At 26.1% G+C, this 20,129-nt stretch overlaps 9 protein-coding genes across 9 annotated transcripts; 4 read left to right on the plus strand and 5 right to left on the minus strand. All coding sequences in view use genetic code 12, as the record gives it.

Annotated features, from left to right (window-relative positions):
- Positions 1-6: 6 nt before the first annotated feature.
- On the minus strand, positions 7-621 carry GPX3 (Gpx3p; the record flags this gene model as incomplete). Its single annotated transcript, XM_051765657.1, has 1 exon — positions 7-621. The coding sequence occupies one exon, from the start codon at positions 619-621 to the stop codon at positions 7-9; it is 615 nt and encodes a 204-aa protein (XP_051618949.1).
- A 1,360-nt stretch (positions 622-1,981) lies between these two features.
- On the plus strand, positions 1,982-3,826 carry MDM34 (ERMES complex subunit; the record flags this gene model as incomplete). Its single annotated transcript, XM_051765658.1, has 1 exon — positions 1,982-3,826. The coding sequence occupies one exon, from the start codon at positions 1,982-1,984 to the stop codon at positions 3,824-3,826; it is 1,845 nt and encodes a 614-aa protein (XP_051618950.1).
- Positions 3,827-4,447: 621 nt separating this feature from the next.
- CHS7 (Chs7p) lies at positions 4,448-5,410 on the plus strand (the record flags this gene model as incomplete). The annotated part of the gene is made up of 1 exon (XM_051765660.1): positions 4,448-5,410. The coding sequence occupies one exon, from the start codon at positions 4,448-4,450 to the stop codon at positions 5,408-5,410; it is 963 nt and encodes a 320-aa protein (XP_051618951.1).
- A 293-nt stretch (positions 5,411-5,703) lies between these two features.
- On the minus strand, positions 5,704-6,972 carry LYS22 (Lys22p; the record flags this gene model as incomplete). The annotated part of the gene is made up of 1 exon (XM_051765661.1): positions 5,704-6,972. The coding sequence occupies one exon, from the start codon at positions 6,970-6,972 to the stop codon at positions 5,704-5,706; it is 1,269 nt and encodes a 422-aa protein (XP_051618952.1).
- A 1,360-nt stretch (positions 6,973-8,332) lies between these two features.
- On the minus strand, positions 8,333-9,589 carry KGF54_004912 (uncharacterized protein; the record flags this gene model as incomplete). Its single annotated transcript, XM_051765662.1, has 1 exon — positions 8,333-9,589. The coding sequence occupies one exon, from the start codon at positions 9,587-9,589 to the stop codon at positions 8,333-8,335; it is 1,257 nt and encodes a 418-aa protein (XP_051618953.1).
- A 2,111-nt stretch (positions 9,590-11,700) lies between these two features.
- Positions 11,701-13,200, plus strand: KGF54_004913 (tetrahydrofolate synthase; the record flags this gene model as incomplete). The annotated part of the gene is made up of 1 exon (XM_051765663.1): positions 11,701-13,200. One exon carries the CDS (start codon positions 11,701-11,703, stop codon positions 13,198-13,200), a length of 1,500 nt encoding a protein of 499 aa, XP_051618954.1.
- Positions 13,201-13,273: 73 nt separating this feature from the next.
- Positions 13,274-14,494, minus strand: KGF54_004914 (uncharacterized protein; the record flags this gene model as incomplete). Its single annotated transcript, XM_051765664.1, has 1 exon — positions 13,274-14,494. One exon carries the CDS (start codon positions 14,492-14,494, stop codon positions 13,274-13,276), a length of 1,221 nt encoding a protein of 406 aa, XP_051618955.1.
- Positions 14,495-14,709: 215 nt separating this feature from the next.
- On the minus strand, positions 14,710-17,361 carry KGF54_004915 (non-specific serine/threonine protein kinase; the record flags this gene model as incomplete). Its single annotated transcript, XM_051765665.1, has 1 exon — positions 14,710-17,361. The coding sequence occupies one exon, from the start codon at positions 17,359-17,361 to the stop codon at positions 14,710-14,712; it is 2,652 nt and encodes an 883-aa protein (XP_051618956.1).
- A 481-nt stretch (positions 17,362-17,842) lies between these two features.
- SUV3 (ATP-dependent RNA helicase) lies at positions 17,843-20,008 on the plus strand (the record flags this gene model as incomplete). Its single annotated transcript, XM_051765666.1, has 1 exon — positions 17,843-20,008. The coding sequence occupies one exon, from the start codon at positions 17,843-17,845 to the stop codon at positions 20,006-20,008; it is 2,166 nt and encodes a 721-aa protein (XP_051618957.1).
- Positions 20,009-20,129: the final 121 nt, after the last annotated feature.

Raw genomic sequence — 20,129 nt, forward strand, 5'->3', positions numbered from 1 at the left:
TCATTGTTATTCTTTTTCCGTACTCGTTACTTCTACTTTGTTCTTTACTTCGTCTTCCTTTTCTATTAATTTTTCTTTTTCTTTTATTTCTTCCTCTAATAATCGTTTAATATAACTTTCAAATTGTAAAGGAACAATCCAAGAATCAAATCTTTCAACAACTTCACCATTTTTATTAATTATAAATTTTTCAAAATTCCATCTAATTCCCCTAAATCCAAACATCCCTGGTTTTTGAAATTTTAAAAAATTAAATAATTCATGTTCATCTTCTCCATTAACTTTTATTTTTTTCATAATATGAAAAGTTACACCAAATTGTTTTTGACATTGTAATGCAATAATTTTAGAATGTTCAATTGGTTCTTGATTTCCAAATTGATTACATGGAAATGCAAAAATTTCTAAACCCTTGGGGTGATATTTTGAATATAATGCTTGTAATTGTAAAAATTGTGGTGTAAATGAACATAATAATGCGGTATTACATATTATTATGACTTTGTTTTTATAATTTGCAAAATCAATTATTTGATTGTTCGAATCTTGTAATTTGGAATCATAAATTGAATTGATTTGAGGTAGATTCGGAGTTTTATTTATTGATGTAGTAGTTGACATGTGACCTTTTCACGCGTTTTTTTAACGTTTCGCAATAGCTTTATACTTTAATTAATAAAATGTAGTTTAATATAGACGTGTTTTGTAGTTGTGGTGTAACACTATAATACTTGCGGTTAAACCTATTTCGTTTGTAGAATATATTATAATATACAGTATTAATATGTATAATTATAAAACATGTTAAATATTGAAAATCATTTTTTTTCTCTCTCTCTCTCATAATTATAAAAAATTAGCCGTTCTATGTCTCGTATAATGTTTACTATTTTTTTGCTTAGATTGTACCACTACGATTCAAATATGATTTTGTGAATCTCTCTGACTAAAAGAGACGATTTGATTTGTACAAACAGTTAAAAGCGTTGTAAAGTACTTCATAAACCCAATTCTAACAAAAAGTTGTACCTTCGTCTCTTCAAGCTGCTAATTAATTGATCATTCATCACTTTTAGTTGAACTTTTATTAATGAAGCTAAAAATTAACTCTTACACCTCATTCAAAGTCATTTATTCCAATAATTCAATTAACTTTTACATTTTTACTAATTATATTTTACTATTACGAGTTGATTTGAGGAATACAGTAACTTAACGAACCCTGACATAAGATTGTTATTTGAAATTTTCAATTGAGTGAATAATATGGTAGCAACAATTATAGATTATAGATGGCGCAACGGTTAAATACGGAGTTTAAAATTTATAGTTTAGTATGTTAAATGACGAAATATAAACAAAAAGAATTAGTATATAATATCGATTTAAAAACTTACTAAATACATAAATAAATATATTGACGATACAATTTAAGTTGAGACATATTTAATTCAAATATAAGTTATTCAATCTCCAAGAAAACTCTTTGTAGTCAATTAAGATGTCAAGTTTATCTTGATAGATAATAATTATTTAGTTTTGTAATCTCAAAACTTCCCCGGTATTTTACTTCTAAATCTTATTACGCAAAAAATCTCTGATTAAGCAAATTTAAAAAATCATAAAGAAAAAAAAGAAAAAAAAAAAATTTTTTACTTACAAAAAAAATTCTATTTTCTATCATACGATATTAAAGACTTTTTATATATTTTTAATATATATATCATTTATTTCACTATTCTTGATCATAATAATATTATCATTCAATCATCATCATCATCACCAATTTATAATTAAGAAGATCACTTAACTTTACAATCACACACATATATAATCTATTCAATACTATCTTATTATCTATACTACAATATTACGCACCCCTTTTATTTTTATACAATTTTTCTTTTGTTTATCATTTCAACTTTTTTATAACAACCCTTTTTTCATTTTAATTAAATAGAATAACCAGAACATTTCAACAATGTCTTTTAAAGTTAATTGGAATTCTTTAGAAACTGATTCATTATCAATATGGACTAAAGAAATATTAACAAGTGCTTTAAATTCAGGTAAAACTCCAAATATTTTAGCATCAAATATAACAATAAAAGATTTAAATTTTGGTAAAACTGCACCAGATTTTGAAATTTTAGAAATTGGTGAATTAGATAAAGATAGGTTTAGAGGTATATTTAAAATAAATTATAATGGAGATTTTCATTTAACTTTACATACAAAAGTTCAAGCAAATCCTTTAAATATTTATTATTCAAATTCAATGGAACAAGAAATTAATCAAGATTATGAATTTATAACTCCTCAATTTGTTTTATCAAATGAACAATTTGCTATACCATTAGATTTAAAATTATCTGATATTAAAATTAGTGGTATTGGTACAATTGTATTTTCAAAATCAAAAGGTTTAACTTTAGTATTTAAAAATGATCCATTAGATAGTATAAAAGTAAGTTCTACTTTTGATACAGTTCAAGTATTGGCAAATTTTTTACAAAAACAAATTGAATCACAAATAAGAGATTTATTTAGAGAAACTTTACCTACTTTAATTCATCAATTATCTCTAAAATATTTAAGTCTTGATAATAATGTTAATGAATTAAAAAATAAATTTGCTGCCAATGTTTCAGTAGATTCAACTAACAATAACAATTCAAGTACTTCCACATTGAAATTATTAGAAGATGAAGAAGATTTATCATTAATTTATTCTTCTAAAAATTTACAAAAAAATTTAAGATATTATAAATCAAGAGAAACTATGAGTTTAAATATTTTAAAATTTAAAAATATTATACAAAGAACTCATATGGATAAATTCAATAAAAATTATCCAAATTTATTAAATTCTTTATCAATTAATAATATTGAATTACAAAAATACGTTGCTCAATCAAACTCATTAAACAATAATGGAATTCCAATTGATGTATTGACTGATGAACCATATAATAAAACAGATGGTTTATTAAAAGATATTTCATCAATTCAAGCAAATAATTATTATAAATTTACAAAAGATGCTCCAATTAAACCAAAAAGAAGAGTCATTAAATTTAATAAGAAGAAATCTACACCATCAACTTCATCTTCATCATCATCATCTTCTTCATCATCATCATCAACATATAATAATAGTACCATGAGCGAATCAATCGGTGCACCATTAACTCCAACAACTACAATAAGCTCCAATTCAACATTATTAGATAACACAGTAAACAATTCCACAATTCATGAGTATAGTCAAATAAAAACACCGATCAAATCAAAAACCCCAACATCATTACAACATCCAACTCCAAGAAAAGCAGAACAAACTAAAGAATATGATATACAACCATCACAACAACAAGAACATAATCATAATGCTCAAGCATCACGTATATATCAAGAATTTATGAAAGCTACACAATCTCCAACACCTTCTACAATTTATGATAAAGTAATTACAAATGGTGGAGGTTTAGGATTAGGAAATACTGGTTATTTCAATTTCGTACCTCAAAGAACTTTAAGTACTTCACCAATAAGAACAAACAGTGCTTTATTAATAAATAACAATGAAAAAGATTCCAATCTTGATGATATAAAGGAAGATAAATTAGATAATAAGAAATCAATTAATCATATTGATATAAACAAGATTAATAATAAATTACAAGAACAATTGAATATAAATAATACTGATAATAAGAAATTAAATAAAATTGGTAGTATTGGTCAACAACCAAATTTAATTCATAATGATTCATTTAATTATTCAGGGTTATTTACTGCTCCACCACCACCTTATTATCATTAAATAAACTTAATACTTTTCACTTTATATGTGTTAAACCGGATTTTTCAATAATATAATTTCAATTCTTGATGTATACTTTGTTTTTTATTTTCAAATTTATTATTTTAGTATTTGTATATAGTTTTAATAATGAAATTTGTTTTAAGTTACAATTGATTAATAATATTGATCTCTTTTAATTACCTTTAATTCTTCAATATTTAATTCACCAGATCAAAAAAATTCTAAAAATATATTCATTTGATTTTGTGTTTTATTAAAAATATTGAACTAAAAAAAAGAAACAAAATTAGAATTTTTGTTTTTTAATTACGAAATCAAAAAAATTGATCTAATAATATAACAATATATATTTAAAAGTAATAACGAGTTTATATTTCTATCAAACTTACTAAAACCATTTAAGGATATCGACACTCGCTTAATTTATACATATATACCTTACCAACCACTAATCATTTGGCTAGATTATCTAGAATAATATAACTTTACACAGCCATTACAATACAACATATAAGAAAAAAAAAATTTTATATATCGTGTTTTCATAAATCAAACAGCATTTAAAACCAACTTAACCTTAACTATTTAAATTAATTTGATCTCAAAAACATAATTACAATGGCATTTGGATCCTTTGATACTATATGTAATAAAACATCACTACCTTTATGTTCAGTAATTGGGGCAATAAATCAATCAGCATCATTTCAAAGAGGTATAGTACCACAATGTTATGCTAGAAGTGTTGAATTAGCAAATACAATGATTTTTCAAATTGGTAATGCATTTGTACATTTTGGTGGATTAATTATATTTTTAATTATTATATTTAATATGAGAGCAAAATATACAGCTATTGGTAGAATTGAAATGTTAAATTTTATGTATTTAATGATTGGATTAATTGTTTCTAGTTTAATTGTTGATTGTGGAGTTGCACCACCAAGTAGTTCTACTTATGCTTATTTTGTTTCATTACAAATAGGTTTAGCTAGTAGTTGTTGTATTGTTTTATTATTTAATGGATTATTATGTTTTCAATTTTGGGAAGATGGTACAAGAAAATCTATTTGGAGTTTAAGAATTATAACTTTTATTTGGTTTGCTGTTAATTTTATTATAAGTTTAATTACTTTTAAACATTGGAATACTGCTTTAGATTTTAGAAAAACTACTACATTATTTATTTTTACTTATGTTATTAATGCTATTATATTAGCTACTTATATTGTATCACAAATTATATTAGTTGTATTTGCATTAGATTCATGGTGGCCATTAGGTGCTATATTATTAGGTATATTTTTCTTTGTTGCTGGTCAAATATTAACTTATGTATTTAGTATGCAAATATGTTCAGGTGCTTCTCATTATGTTGATGGATTATTTTTTGGTAGTGTTTGTAATGTTTTCACAGTAATGATGATTTATAAATATTGGGATATGATTACAACTGATGATTTAGAATTTAGTGTTGCTAATGTTGAACAAGTTGTTAATGAATTTGGTTCCAATAATAATGGAGGTGTAGGAGTTTTAAATTATGATGATGAAAAAAGATCAAGTAATATGTATTTTTGAAATAAAAACAATATTAGTAGGAATTTATGTACATTAGATTTTGATTAAGAAATATTTATTTAGGAATAAAAGGGAAAATTTTCAATAAGAATTATACGTAGATTAGTGGATTGTTCACCACAAGCAAGTAATATAAAACGCTATGACTTTTGAGCGAACTTTTATACTAAATAAATTAACTTGTAAACTAATAAAAACAATCTAAATAAATTAACTTTTAACCATAAAAAACAAACAAACACCATTATTCGTAAAACTATTAATCACAATAAATTAGATGTTTCAACTTTTTTTTATTCTAATTTTTGTCTTTTAGTTTCTGATTCAACTTCAATAACTTCTTCATTATTACCTTTATATACAGGTTTTAAAGCAGGAGTAGTTTGTTCAGCATGAAAATCTTTAATAATTGAATCAACATCATCAATATTTAATTGTCTTACATCACCTAATAATTTAATTTTCGCAGTAACTTCTTTAACTTGATCATCAGTTAAATTTAAATTTAATTGATCAACTCTTGATTTAATAGCATTCCATCCTGTTAATCTATTAGCAAAATGTATATATCTTGTTAAACCAAAATCTCCTGGTTTTAAAATTTCATAAGTTGATGGATTTGCTAATATAGCTTTTGCATGAATACCTGCTTTATGAGTAAAAGCACAAAATCCTGTAATTGGATTATTAAAAGGTATATTAACTTGTACAGCATCAGCAACTAAATTCTCCAAATCTCTTAATTTATGCAATTTATATTTTGATAATACATAATCTCTATCAGCAGTAATCATTCTTGCCATTAATGCTCCCAATGGAGTAATACCATTTCTTTCACCAATTCCCAATACACTAACATCAATAAATTTTGCACCAGCTTCTAAAGCAGTATAAGCATTTGCAACTGCACAACCAGTATCATCATGGAAATGACATTCAATATCACAACTAACAACTGATTTTAAAGTTTTAACTAATTCATAAACTTGTCTTGGATTTGCACAACCAACAGTATCAGCAATACCAACTCTATTTACACCAATTTTATCAACTGTTCTATAAATATTTAATAAATCAACTATATCACTTCTAAAACTATCTTCACTTGAAAATCTAATTTCAATACCTTTTGATTTAACAAATTCAATAACTTCTATAGCACTTTGAGCAATATAATTCATATCTTTACCATGAGAATATTTTCTTAAAAATTGTGAAGTACCAATAACAACATCAACTCCATCAACTCCAGTTTCAACTGCAACTCTTGCATCATCCATATGACATCTTATATGAGTTAATATTTTAGCTTTTAATCCTAATTTACATATAGCTTCACAATCTCTTCTACTTTGTTCACTAGCAACTGGGGAAGTTAATTCTATATAATCAACTCCAAAATCATCTAAAGCTTTTGCAATTTCAATTTTTTTTTCAGTTGTGAAAAATGCATTTGCAAATTGTTCACCTTCTCTTAATGTACTTTCTATTAATTCAAATTTATTTACATTTGATAAAAAATCAGAAGGGTTTGGTCCATATGGATTTGATTGTACTGACATTTTTTAAAAATTATTTGTTATTTTGAATTTATTTATTTATTTATTTATTTAATCTAGTGATATTTATGATATTGTATGGGGTAATTGTTGCAAAAAATTAATATTTGATTATTTGGACAATTGAAAATTTGATTAATAATTCTGTAGATTTTTGATTATTTAGTTTGATTATTTTCAAATATATATAAACGATACAAATGTAATTGATGATGTTTTTTAAAAAAGAAGTGAAAATTAAAAAAAATAGCTATGGAAAAAAGTGAAAAATTTATATTTCCTATGATTCTTTTTTTTATTATGTAATAAAATTTAAATTATATTAAGTCATACTAATTATGTAATATTTTACAACTAAATTATATAATAGCTAGTATTAATATTACATAATTTATTATAAATATCTTTACACCTTGATTTCTTATCGCGGCTCACAAAAAAATTTTTTTTTTTTCACTAAGAAAAAAATGTGTCATAATAAAATTTTTTAATCTCAATTGGTAGTGACTGGTAATTTGCCTTAAAATGAATTAAAAAAATAATTTATGAGTCATAAATTATTAGTTACCTTTCTGATATATATGATTTGAAATAGTTCTCGTTTTTGTTTGTTAAGAATTTATGGTTGCAAAATTTTTAAATCAAGTTAAAAGTATAATGTTTCAAATGACATTAAATAAAAAAAGTCTTGAGTCATTAATACTTTTAGTCAGTTTAGAATTGTACAACTAATTCCATTTCTGTAAATTGCATTTAGTCTTTGATCTCTTATGCTCTCTTTGATTCTTTTGTTGAATTAAATTTGAAACACAACGGAAAGAAGTCTTGAATTATTAAACTTATCAGTCCATTAAAGCGAAAGCATTTCTGAAAATTGAATTTGGTTGATCACTTATGTTCTCTTCCATTTCTCTTTTGAACTGAAGTACTTGAAACACAGCTCAAAAATCCAGTTCAAACAAATTAATTGTTTTAGCAGAATTTCAATGACCTTAAGTTTCAGCTTCAATTCCTGAAGTTAATAAAGTCTTTTGAATTTGAAAGACTCAATTTTTACTAATTTTTCTAATATCAAATAATCTTAAAAAAAACCTATACACTTTAAAAACATATTAATAAAATATAAAAAAGATATAAAAACAAAAAATTACGGGGATTTCACAATTCAGTGGAAAAAAATTTCTACCTCCAAATTATTCAAATCCATCATTTACCATTCTCGTAAAATAAAAATAAAAAGTCATTTCACAGCTAAACCAAACCAAACAATATAACACCACGCATAAATTGTAAATGGAACAATGAATAATTATAACTAAGCCCTAGTGCTCAATCTTATATTCTCATTTATTCAAAATTTCTTCTAAGCTTCAGTTGAAACCATTTTAACAAATCTAAACATTTCATTCTTCATTCTAACAACTTCAATATCTTTAATATTTAATTTACCATTCATTCTATTAACTAATTGATTAACAATTTTATTAATTTCTTGATTTTTTAAACCAGTGATCCTTTCCCAATTTAAATTATTTATTGAACCAAATTTATTATTATTAATTAAATTATTATTATTAAATTTTTGTTGTTTTTGTTTAATTATTTTATTTTCTTTTAAAATAGTTAATTTAAAACATCCAATTATTAATTTCTTTAATTCAAATCCCATATCATTATAATTAACAAAATTATTTGTTTGATTTAAATATCTTAATAAATATATAATATCCATATATCTAAATAAATAAATTATTGATTTTAAAAATACATCTAATGAAATTTTTAATCTACTTGTTAATAATAAAAGAAATTTATCTAATGGTAAATCATTTTTTTTAAATGTTGGATTTGGTGGGAAAGTATTATAAATTTTGGTGGCAACATATTTAACAATTATTGTCATTAATTGAGTACGTTGATATTTAAATTGTTGTGGAGTTATTTGATTTTGAAAGTTACTTCTTAAATTACTTAAGCTTTCAATGATCTCTTTTTTGATTTGTATTTCATTAGCTGTTGGTACACTTCTTGGAATCTGTTGTTGTTGTTGTTGCTGTTGCTGTTGCTGTTGTTGTTGTTGTTGTTGTTGTTGTTGTTGTGGTGATGGTGGTTGAGAAGGTGATGGGGAGGGGGAAGCAATTGATGTTTGAATTGTTGCTGGGGTTGGTTGCAAAGATCTTTGTTGATTCCAATATGAAATATCATAATTAGTAGAAACTGTTCTTGTTTCATCTGATTCATTATCAGATACTAAATTCGGAATATCAATAAATTCATTAAAATCATCATTTGAATCTTCATTATTTTGAGTTGACATAATATCTAATGATGAAGATGATGATTCTTTTTCTATTTGTTCTTCTTTAATTGAACTAATTTGAAATTTATTATTCTCTTCAACTTCTTTATCTTCATGTCTTCCTGATCCTTCTGCTGCTGCTTCTAAATAAACAAATTGTGATATATTTTTGAATTGTTCATCTAAATTAGAATCAACAGCATTTGCTTCATATTTGACATTAATGTTGTTCTTGATGGCAGTTGTAGATTCCCCTTCTACAACGCCTGAAGCAGCAGAAGGAGTAAATTGAATATTATTATTAATATTATCATTAATCATTTTGAAATTTGAAAACAAAATCTAAATAAAAATAAAAATTGAAAAACAATTATAATTCAGGAAGACTTCAACCAATTATACTCTTAAAATTCTTTAAATTGAAATCAACTTGAAATTTTGAATCTTGTAGTTTTTAAAAAATATTAAAATGATGTCCTAATCTTGAATGAACCTCTTAATTAATTATACAAATTGTTGGAAATAAAATAAACCTTAACCAAATATCACTATTATAATATAAAAATATTACGCCTTTCTTTTTACACTAGAAATTCGTAACTGATAATAAAAAAAAATTAAACACTAATCGACCTTCTCTTAACTTTATTTATAAGGAAAAATAAATGATTTGATACATTATACGTTATTGATTATATTGATGAAATGGTTGTTATATAAAAATTGAAAACAGTTTGAAAATTTGTAGCTAATGAGCTAGTTTATAGTAAATTTTATTTGGTAGTTAAAGTTTAAGTATCTTTTGTTGAAAAATTTTGTATAATCAAGGTCTAAAATATTTATATATATAAAAAGAACTTGAGTTGAGTAATTTGTTTGTTTGTTTTGTTTGTAATCTGAATGATGGTGATGATGATAAGATTATAATCTCCGTATTTAAATATTTATATTAATTTAATTTTTGTTGATTGACTCATTATAAAATTGAGAAAATTATAGTGCATCATATGGTAGCCAAAAGAAAGCCTCATATTACTATTTTTGTCGTTTAATGAATTTCTTTTTTTTTCTTTTTTTGCAGCTAAATTTGATTTAGCAAATACCAAGAAGAAAAAATAGTGAAACAACAACAAACAGAAGTATTTGTACTGAATGACTCAATTATCTCAGTTGTATTATGGTTTGAAATAAACGCATCTAATTTTGGTACAAACTGAAACTTCCCATCTTGATTCATTTGATCTACTACCCAGGGAAATTTGAAAATTGTATATTGAAATCCTCAACTTTAGACTCCAAGTTTAGTTCTTCTTTCATAAAAAACAGGAATCAATGTGTGAACTTCCTTTCATAACTTTTTCCCTGTTAATCTTCGAATTTTTTTTAAATAATTTGAGACAATTTGCAGTCGCAATTTTCCAAGTACTAGTCCATTAATAAATGACCCATTAATATCGAAGAGCCATTGCTGAATCTATCTACTAACTTCCATTAATTAGCTTTTTATCTCAAAAGTCAGAATTTAACGCGATAACACGTAGTTACTTTCCTCATGTACTGAAACACCTAAAAACTCTACAATTGCTCCTTATTTGTCTCTTAAACAAACCTTTATAGTCCAATTGAACCAATTCAATTGTAGAATCAACAAATTGAAACTGAGACACAATATTTATATTGAATTACACGTCATGGAAGGCAATACTCTAGCGCGTTGCATAATTAACATTCTGTTAAGACATAACTGAAAATTCTTCGAACTGCAATTGAATTTACTTTGTGAATCAAATCTACCAAGCCAATTGACCTCAGGAATGCAATTTAATGGCTTCTCAATGAACTAAATTCGAATTGTGAATGAAATGATATTTTGGTTGCAAAGAAAATAAGTTAAAAAATATATTTTCAATTTTTTTTTTGTAACTCTGTTAGTTAATTAAATGTTAAGGAGTAATTTTTTTTGCCACTTTTATAGTAAGGATTTACTATAATTGAAAATATTAGTATAGAAGTGAATTAACAAGATGTTTGATATGAACTGGGTATTATATTTTGAGAATAGAAAACACCTCAATTTAACTTGAAAATAGTACTAGATTCAATTAAATCTTTACTAATAGATCAAGTCCAATTTCATTATCAGATTCAGATATCGGTCGTTTGGGCCATTTTTTAAAAAGTGTCCAAACCCTTATATCAAGTGTTCATACAGAGTTTTGGTTTAACAACGCTTATACTCTCAAATCCTACCAATCTTGATTCATCTCTGATACTTTGTAATTGCACTTAATGTTTTCTTATCGTTTGTACTGTATATAATCATATGCATGTTATATTGATTCACATAAAATTATTTTTCAATTAATTGCAACATCCGAATCAATTAATCTATACCTAGTCCACAAATATCAAATGTTATGAATATTGCAAGAATGACTACAAGAACATATAAAGATGCAATTAATGCTTTAAACTCGTTACAATCAAACTTTGCATCAATTGAAGCGATGAAAAAATTAGGTCCCAATGTAAATAGAAATGAATTATCAATAAATGAAGTTAGAGAATTTACAAAAAGGTTAGGCTACAACCCAAAAGATTTCAATAAATTGAATATTATACACGTTACTGGTACTAAGGGAAAAGGATCAACATGTGCATTTACTGAAAGTATATTAAAACAATATCAACCTCATGATATAAATAAAATTGGACTATATACATCACCACATTTAAAATCAGTACGTGAAAGAATTAGAATAAATGGAGAACCAATTAATAAAGATCTTTTTACAAAATATTTTTTTGAAGTTTGGGATAAATTGTCATCAACAAAATCTGACCCCATAGAATGGCCAACTTTACAACCAAGTGATCAAATTAAACCAATGTATTTTAAATATTTGACTGTTTTATCATTTCATGTGTTTTTACAAGAAGGTATTGATACTGCAATTTACGAAGTTGGAGTTGGTGGAACTTTTGATTCAACTAATATCATAGAAAAACCTACAGTAACTGGTATAAGTGCTCTAGGTATTGATCATACATTCATGTTGGGTAATACAATTGATAGTATTACTGATAATAAAACCGGTATTTTCAAAAAGGGAAGTCCTGTTTTTGTAAGTGAACAACAAGAATATCCTAAAACTCATAAACAAATCGAGAAAAGAGCTAAGGAGCTTGGTGCATCTTCATTGGAATTTGTGAAAGCTGATCAATTGCCAGATGTTCAATTGGGATTATCAGGAGAATTTCAAAAAGAAAATGCAGCATTGGCTGTTAGATTAGCAGATACGCATTTGAAAGCTCTAGGTGTAGACAGTGGATTGAAAATTGGAAAAGATGATAAAATTACTAGTCTACCAGAGAAGTTTGTGGTTGGATTAAAAAACGTGGATTGGCCAGGAAGATGTCAAATAATAGAAAACAAACCAGAGGGTATAACGTGGTATATAGATGGAGCTCATACAATAGAATCAATAAATGCTTCTTCAACTTGGTTTAAACAAGAACAATTACATTCATCATTACAAAAAAAAAGAGTACTTTTGTTTAATCAACAAGGTAGAGATAATTATGAGGAACTATTAACTAAGTTACATCAAGTTATTTGTATTGATGACCCACAAATAAAATTTGATGAAGTTATATTCACACCAAATATTACTTGGTCATCAGGTCAATATAATTCAGAACTAATAGCGAAAAACACATCTGAAGATTCAGTTAAAAAATTAGAAATTCAAAATAAGTTTAGTGAGTTATGGGAAAAATTAGATGGAAACCAATCAAAAAGACTTATATTCCCAGATATTGAAACTGCTGTTGAATATATTAAGAAGCAAGATCAAGTGAATGTATTTGTATGTGGATCATTACATTTAGTTGGAGGATTTTTAGTTGTGTTAGATAATGAAAGAGATTAATCGGATGGATTTTCTATCATTAATAAAATGTATATTATTGTTACACCAAATTTATAATATTGTTTTAAATTATTTAATTTGATGCATTATTAACAAGATTTTCTCTAGTAGATTGAACAATTTCATCAATATTTGAGATAGAATTGGACCATTGTTGTAATACATTTTTAATTAATTCCCAATTTTCTTCATTTGCTTCATCATCACCAGCAATAATAAATCTGTTAACTCTACTTAAATTAAAAGTTTCATCAATTTGATTGATTTTACCTTCAACTACTCCAGCTTTTATTGATTCAACTAATAATTCTTCTAATTCTGATGCATTTACGTTTGAAATTTCATTATATTTGAAAACAATATCGTCATGTTCTGGTGATAAGGATTTTTCTGCAAAAAATTTAGCTAAATTTAATATTTTTGATTTTTGATGAATAAAATTTGAATCTAATGAAGACTCTGAAATTTCATTGGCTTGTATAATATCTCCTTTAACATATCTGTAGAAAATTTTAGATAATTCATTATTTGAATTTTTCAAAGCTGAAGCAACATTATTATTTACTAAAAATGAAACATCAACAACTTTTGAAGATAACGCAAATTTAATTAAATTGAACAATTCAATTTCTGATAATTTAAAATTGTTTGTGAAATTTTTGATTAATTCTAATGATTTTAAAGTATATCCAGAATCCAAAAGTATAAAATTCCAAAATGTTTCTTTAATTTCTTCTTCAGAAGCTCCACTTTCTTTCAACCAACTTACTAAATTTAAAGCAATATTATCTTCAATTGAATTAAAATTAATTTCTGAAGTTTTTAAAATATTTAAAATATTTTGAATTAAAAAAATTCTAGTTTTGGATGATTTGGGTATTAAATTGAAAATTGTACTTAATATGGATAATATAGATGATGACTTGATGGATTTTCTATCTCTTAAACTTAATGGTTGTTGTGGGTTTATTGATAAAATTAATTTATAAATTGATGATGATGTTGAATTTAATACTTGATCTATGCTTGATAATTGTGAAAGTATATGGATTAATAAATAGATAGTTGGTTCAAATTCTCTATCAGTGAGCTTTTTTAAAGTATCAACTGTTGAGTTTTCATTGATTTTATTATATAATTCTGATTTATTGGTGATTTCTTGATCTTCTTGTTTTGGTAATAATGATTCAATTTGTTGTGTGAATTCTGCGTTTCCGTTAACCCCATCAATAATTTGTGTATATTCCTTGATTGAGTCTTTCAAATCATTGTCAACAACTATTACAGAAGCCATAATCCCCACTTTTTTGACTATTGATTATTACAGTGTCTTTGACTTGACTGAATTTTTCACATCAAACTACAAAAAAAAATTTTTTAAAGTGAGATTTGTAACATACAGGTTTTACTTAGTCGTGTGAGAACATAAAACTTAAGAGGTAATTCAAGTTGTCTCAATATAAATTATTAATGCATTTTATTACAATTTATTACAAGTTACATCTAATTTCATGATTCATCACCTTCTTCTTCTTCATTAATTACTGATCCATACATGACTTTATTGTTATAGCCACTTACACCTCCATTAATTCTTTGTGAATTATTAATCCAATCATTGACTTGTTTTGTATCTTGATAACTTTTAGGTAGATTGTTATTACCACTAGTAAAAGATGGAGATATTAATTTTTTAGTCACTTTTTGATCTTTTGACGGTGGTTTGTTGTTGAATTTAAATGACACTGGAGGAGATGGTGAACGGTGGAATGGTAAATTCTCGTGGTCGTGGCCATTGCTTATGTTGTTTAACTTAAGGTTCGTTGCGTCAGAAGATAAGAGTTTCAACTTATTCTTCTCTCGATCAACACCAATAGGCATGTTCTCATCATTCTTCATATCATCTGGTCCATCTTCGGCAGAAGAATTACTATGCAACTTAGACATTGACAGTTTCTTTCTAATATTTGCAGGTATACCACTAGTAGATGCAGATTGTATAGATAAATCCGATGATAAAGTTCTTTTATAACTTGGTCTTTTCTTCATAGGTACCCTGTTAGATAAGCTTGGTCTATTTTCTGCTTGTGATATATTTAAACTTGATTCATATGCTTCATCTTCTTCGTAATCATCATCTAATGTATCTGTCTCGTCTAATATATCTAATTCTGACTCTGATAACATGGTTGACATTTGACTTAGTCTACTGAGTTGACTGAATTGTGAAATCATGGAAGATGGTCTGGTTCTTGCAAAACTTCTTCCTTCTGCAGATGGAGGTGTTCTTGGAGACTCTAAAGAATTTGATATTGCTACTGGGTTTCCTAAAAATATATTTTCTGGCTTTGGTTCCAAACTAGGTTCTTGAACTATAATTGAAGGGCCGTTGGTATCATTATTTGAATGATGAATTTGATTCTGAGCAATTTTTTCAGGACTTGGTTGAACATTAATTTCTAAACCTTCGTCTCTTGATTCTATCTCCATATCTGATTTTTCATTAGAATACAGTACAATATCATCATCTTTCTCAAACTCATCTTCGCACTTATTTTTTTTCCAAAATTGTAATTTATTAAAAAGTTTATTACTTTTATTTAACTTTTTTATGGAGTCTCTTTGAGACGAAACATTAGATAGTCTTCTCTCATCTGGTACAAATGAAACTGTGCGATGCAATGGAGTATCAATTTTGGTTGCAGTAGGAGAAACTGCCAGATCTCGTTGTAAGTCTGTAGTTGTATTCACGTTATTTGTTTGATCGGTATTAAACCCTTTAACTGATGGTGATTTGGGCAGATTTGGTAGTTCTCCTGATTTTCTTGAGTATGTTGACAATCTTGCTAAATTGGTTTTACTTGAATTTTTATTTGATGCTAAACTTAATGATGATATAATTCTTTCTAATGGTTGAGATCCTGTAGATTGGTCGGATAATGAAAGTGCACTTTTAACTCGTTTCCTTGATTTTCTCAACGAGCTTTTGGCTTCATAATATTTTCTCTTTTTGTCTCTTATATATTTCTTCTTCTTTTTGGAGAACTCTTGTGTCAAAAGTAACTCATAAAATGCAGTCAATGAATTCATTTCATTATTGTAAACGCTAGCTTGAAGTTCATCAATATCTATATCAAGTTTTTGTAATTTCCGAAGTAATTCTCTCTCGATTCTTGTGGTGAATGGTTTATTTACACAGTTGTAATGTTGATTGATTGAAATGATTGATTCTGCGTCACCATGTGCCCTTCTTTGAGTTCTTTCTAGGTGCTTATTGTATAAATCAATCAAAAATGGTGCGTTTAAAATCTCTCCAATACTTGGTCGTTTAATTGGATCTTTGTTTAACATTTTCGATATTAACAGATTAACATCAGCGGGTACCATTTCACTTAATTCAGGTTTATCGTGTACAATTTTTATTTTTATTTTCATTTCATCTTCATCATCGAACGGTAATTGACCATACAACATTGTATATAGTATAATACCTAATGACCAAATGTCTATTGCAAAACCTGAGTATTTTTGACCACTTATTAATTCTGGTGCCATATAAACTGGAGTTCCACAAATTGTTGATAGGAATTTCCTAGATTGTGGATTGTATTCTCTAATCATTCCAAAATCTGTTAATTTAACTATAGTTTTCCTACTATCTGCTAACAATATATTCTCCAATTTTAGATCTCTATGACTTAAATTCATTAAATGTACTTGCTGAACTCCAATTACTATTTGAAAAAATAAAGTTTGACATTCTTTTAGAGTTAATCTTTTTTTTTCATATATTAAGTAGTACAATTCTCCACCTTCACAATATTCCATTGCAATCCAAAGATGATTTTCAGTTTTAATTACTTCATAAACACTAACAATATTTTTATGTTTTAATTGCTTGTGGTAATATATTTCTCTCACAATATTTGGATCATCTAGTAGTCCACATTTCAAAACAACATCTATATTTAATAGTACATGTTTTGCTAAATAAACTTTCCCAAATGTACCTCCCCCAATTTCTTCAATAATTCTATAATTCCCAACTTGACTTATCTTTGGTGATGTAATTGATAAATAAAAATCATTAAATTGTTCTGCCAATTGTGCTGTATTATTTTGATCAGTCAAATACTTAATGGAAGATCCTCCTCCGTCCATGTGAGTAGGTTATTGGTGATTTTGGATAGCTTATGGTGGATTGGGTTTTAATGGTTAAATTGAATGAAAGAAACAAATATTGGTTGTAAAACAGTGTGGTTCGATTTGTAATTGATAATAGTAAATTTATTTTGTCTAAATATTGATATAGGATATCTTAAAAGTAAAATCTGAAACTGAAATGTATTTCTATGAATAGAAGTTTTATAGAATGGATGTTTCTTATTAGCTGTTGAAGTAATAATATATTGTTGTTTAAGAATATAATGTAATAAAAAAATGGTTGTCTGATAACTTAAATGATAAATAAAATAAAAAATAAAAAAATAAAATTATTATAAAAAACCACTTTAAATATTCATATCCTGTATATAATTTATTCTCTATCTATTTAATATTTAGATAAAAATTAATTTCTTTATGTTTCAAGTTAAATATTACATTCAAAATATCAATTAATTTTATAAAGAACTCGGATTATATGAGTAAACTAAATTTAAATACTTATTTCAAATGCATACGACGAAGGACATTACCATTTGACTCGTCCAACATACGGGCTTCGTCGATAGTTTCAACAAAAAACCTTAAGATCAGGACATTTGCAACATCTCATCACCATTTAATTAATGCTTTAAATACTACAACCAACTTGAATCCAATAAATCGAATCATAAAAGAACAAGATCATACTAATGATGACAAACCCATTTTATTAAATTTGATCCAAGAATCACTACGAGTGATAGCTGAGAAAATTGATACAAAATCATTCAAATATCCATATACTTTTCTAAATGAAGAAACGGAGCAACAAAAAGATATTCTTGAAAAGTTTGAAATGACTATAAAGGATGAAATTTCAAATCAAACTAATCCAAAAGTTGAGAAATTAAGTTTTATGGAATTCTTAAACCCCAATATAAAAGTACTACCTTCATTATTACTATCAATAAATCAAGACATTTACCCCAAAGAAATGTTGGAATATTACAATTTAGGTAACAAACAAGATTTAATAACTCAAATATTAACTCACTTATTGCACAAAGAATACCTTGAATTTAAAACAGAAACTACCCCCTATGAAAAATCATTAATCGATTTCTCAAATCCAGCTCAATGGTTTCCAGAAGCAAGAAAAATGAAACGTAAAATAATAATGCATGTGGGACCAACAAATAGTGGTAAAACTTATAATTCTTTACAAGAATTATCAAATTCTAAGACTGGATATTATGCTGGTCCATTAAGATTATTAGCAAGAGAAATATATGAAAGATTTAATCAACAAGGTATTGGATGTAATTTAATTACTGGTGAAGAAGTTATTCCTTCGATTGATGAATATGGTCAAGTTAGTGGGATAGCTTCCGGAACTATTGAAATGATACCCTTACACAAGAAAATGGACCTTTGTGTGATTGATGAGATTCAAATGATTGGTGACAGTCAAAGAGGTTCGGTTTGGACTAATGCTGTTTTGGGAGTATTAGCTCATGAAATTCATTTATGTGGTGAAGAAAGTGCAGTGCCACTTATTGAAAAATTAGTTGAAGTTACTGGTGATGAATTGGTGGTCAAAAAGTTTGATAGATTGGGGAAATTAACAGTTGAGAAAAAACCAGTTGGATTGAATGATTTGAAAAAGGGTGATTGTTTGGTGGTTTTCTCTAAGAGGAAAATTTTAGATTATAAATGCAGTATCGAAAGACAAACTAAATTAAAAGTTGGTATTATATATGGTGCTTTACCTCCAGAAATTAGAGCACAAGAAGCTAATAAATTTAATAATGGAGAATATGATGTTTTGGTTGCATCTGATGCTATTGGAATGGGATTAAACTTGAAAATTAATAGAATTGTATTCAGTGGTATCAATAAATTTAATGGATCAGAAGTTGAAAATTTATCAGTATCACAAGTTAAACAAATTGCTGGTAGAGCAGGTAGATTTAGTGCCGAACATGGCTCTAAGGAGGGATTTGTTACTGCTTTACAAAGAGCAAGTTTGATTTATATAAAAGAATGTCTTAATGAACCAATAACTGAATTAGAAAAAGCATGTTTATGGCCAACTGATTTAGTTTGGAAATATTATATGACTAATTATTCAACTGAAGCTCCGTTGTCTGAAACATTACAACATTTTATTTCAAATACAATGAAATTTAAATCTGAATTATATTTCATTGCAGATTTAGAAGTTAAAACTGGATTATTAGAAATGATATCAAAAGATAATAAATTAAAAAACATGACAATTGATGATCAATTAACTTTGAGCGAAACACCAATAAATTTACATGGACCAATGAACAAACAACTAGTAGTTCCAACAGTCAAGAAATTTTTTAAAAACATAGTGGAAAGAGAATGCAAATCAGTTTTTGATTTTGAATTTTTAGACTTACCATTATTATCAGCAAAACCAATGATATCAAAAAACATTCATATTCCATTAGATAATGTTGAAAAATTAGAAAGTATGCATAAGTTGTTATTATTGTTTCTTTGGTTAAGTCAAAGATTTCCAACTTTATTTATTGATAAACAATCAGCAATGGAATTGAAAGCGTTAGTTGAAAAAAGAATAAGTGAAGAATTAAATAATGCTAGAAGAATGAACAAGATGAAGATGAGATGATGTGTATATAGATAGGTTTACAAACTTAGATTCAAATCAAGATTAGAGTAATTAATTGCATATAGACTTAATATTATAATACCTTTGGGTTCAATTTCAAGATCAAGATTAAACAATACTA

The sequence above is a fragment of the Candida jiufengensis genome, assembly GCF_024610255.1.
Source record: "Candida jiufengensis strain CBS 10846 chromosome Unknown scaffold1, whole genome shotgun sequence".
Classification (NCBI taxonomy): domain Eukaryota; kingdom Fungi; phylum Ascomycota; class Pichiomycetes; order Serinales; family Debaryomycetaceae; genus Lodderomyces; species Lodderomyces jiufengensis.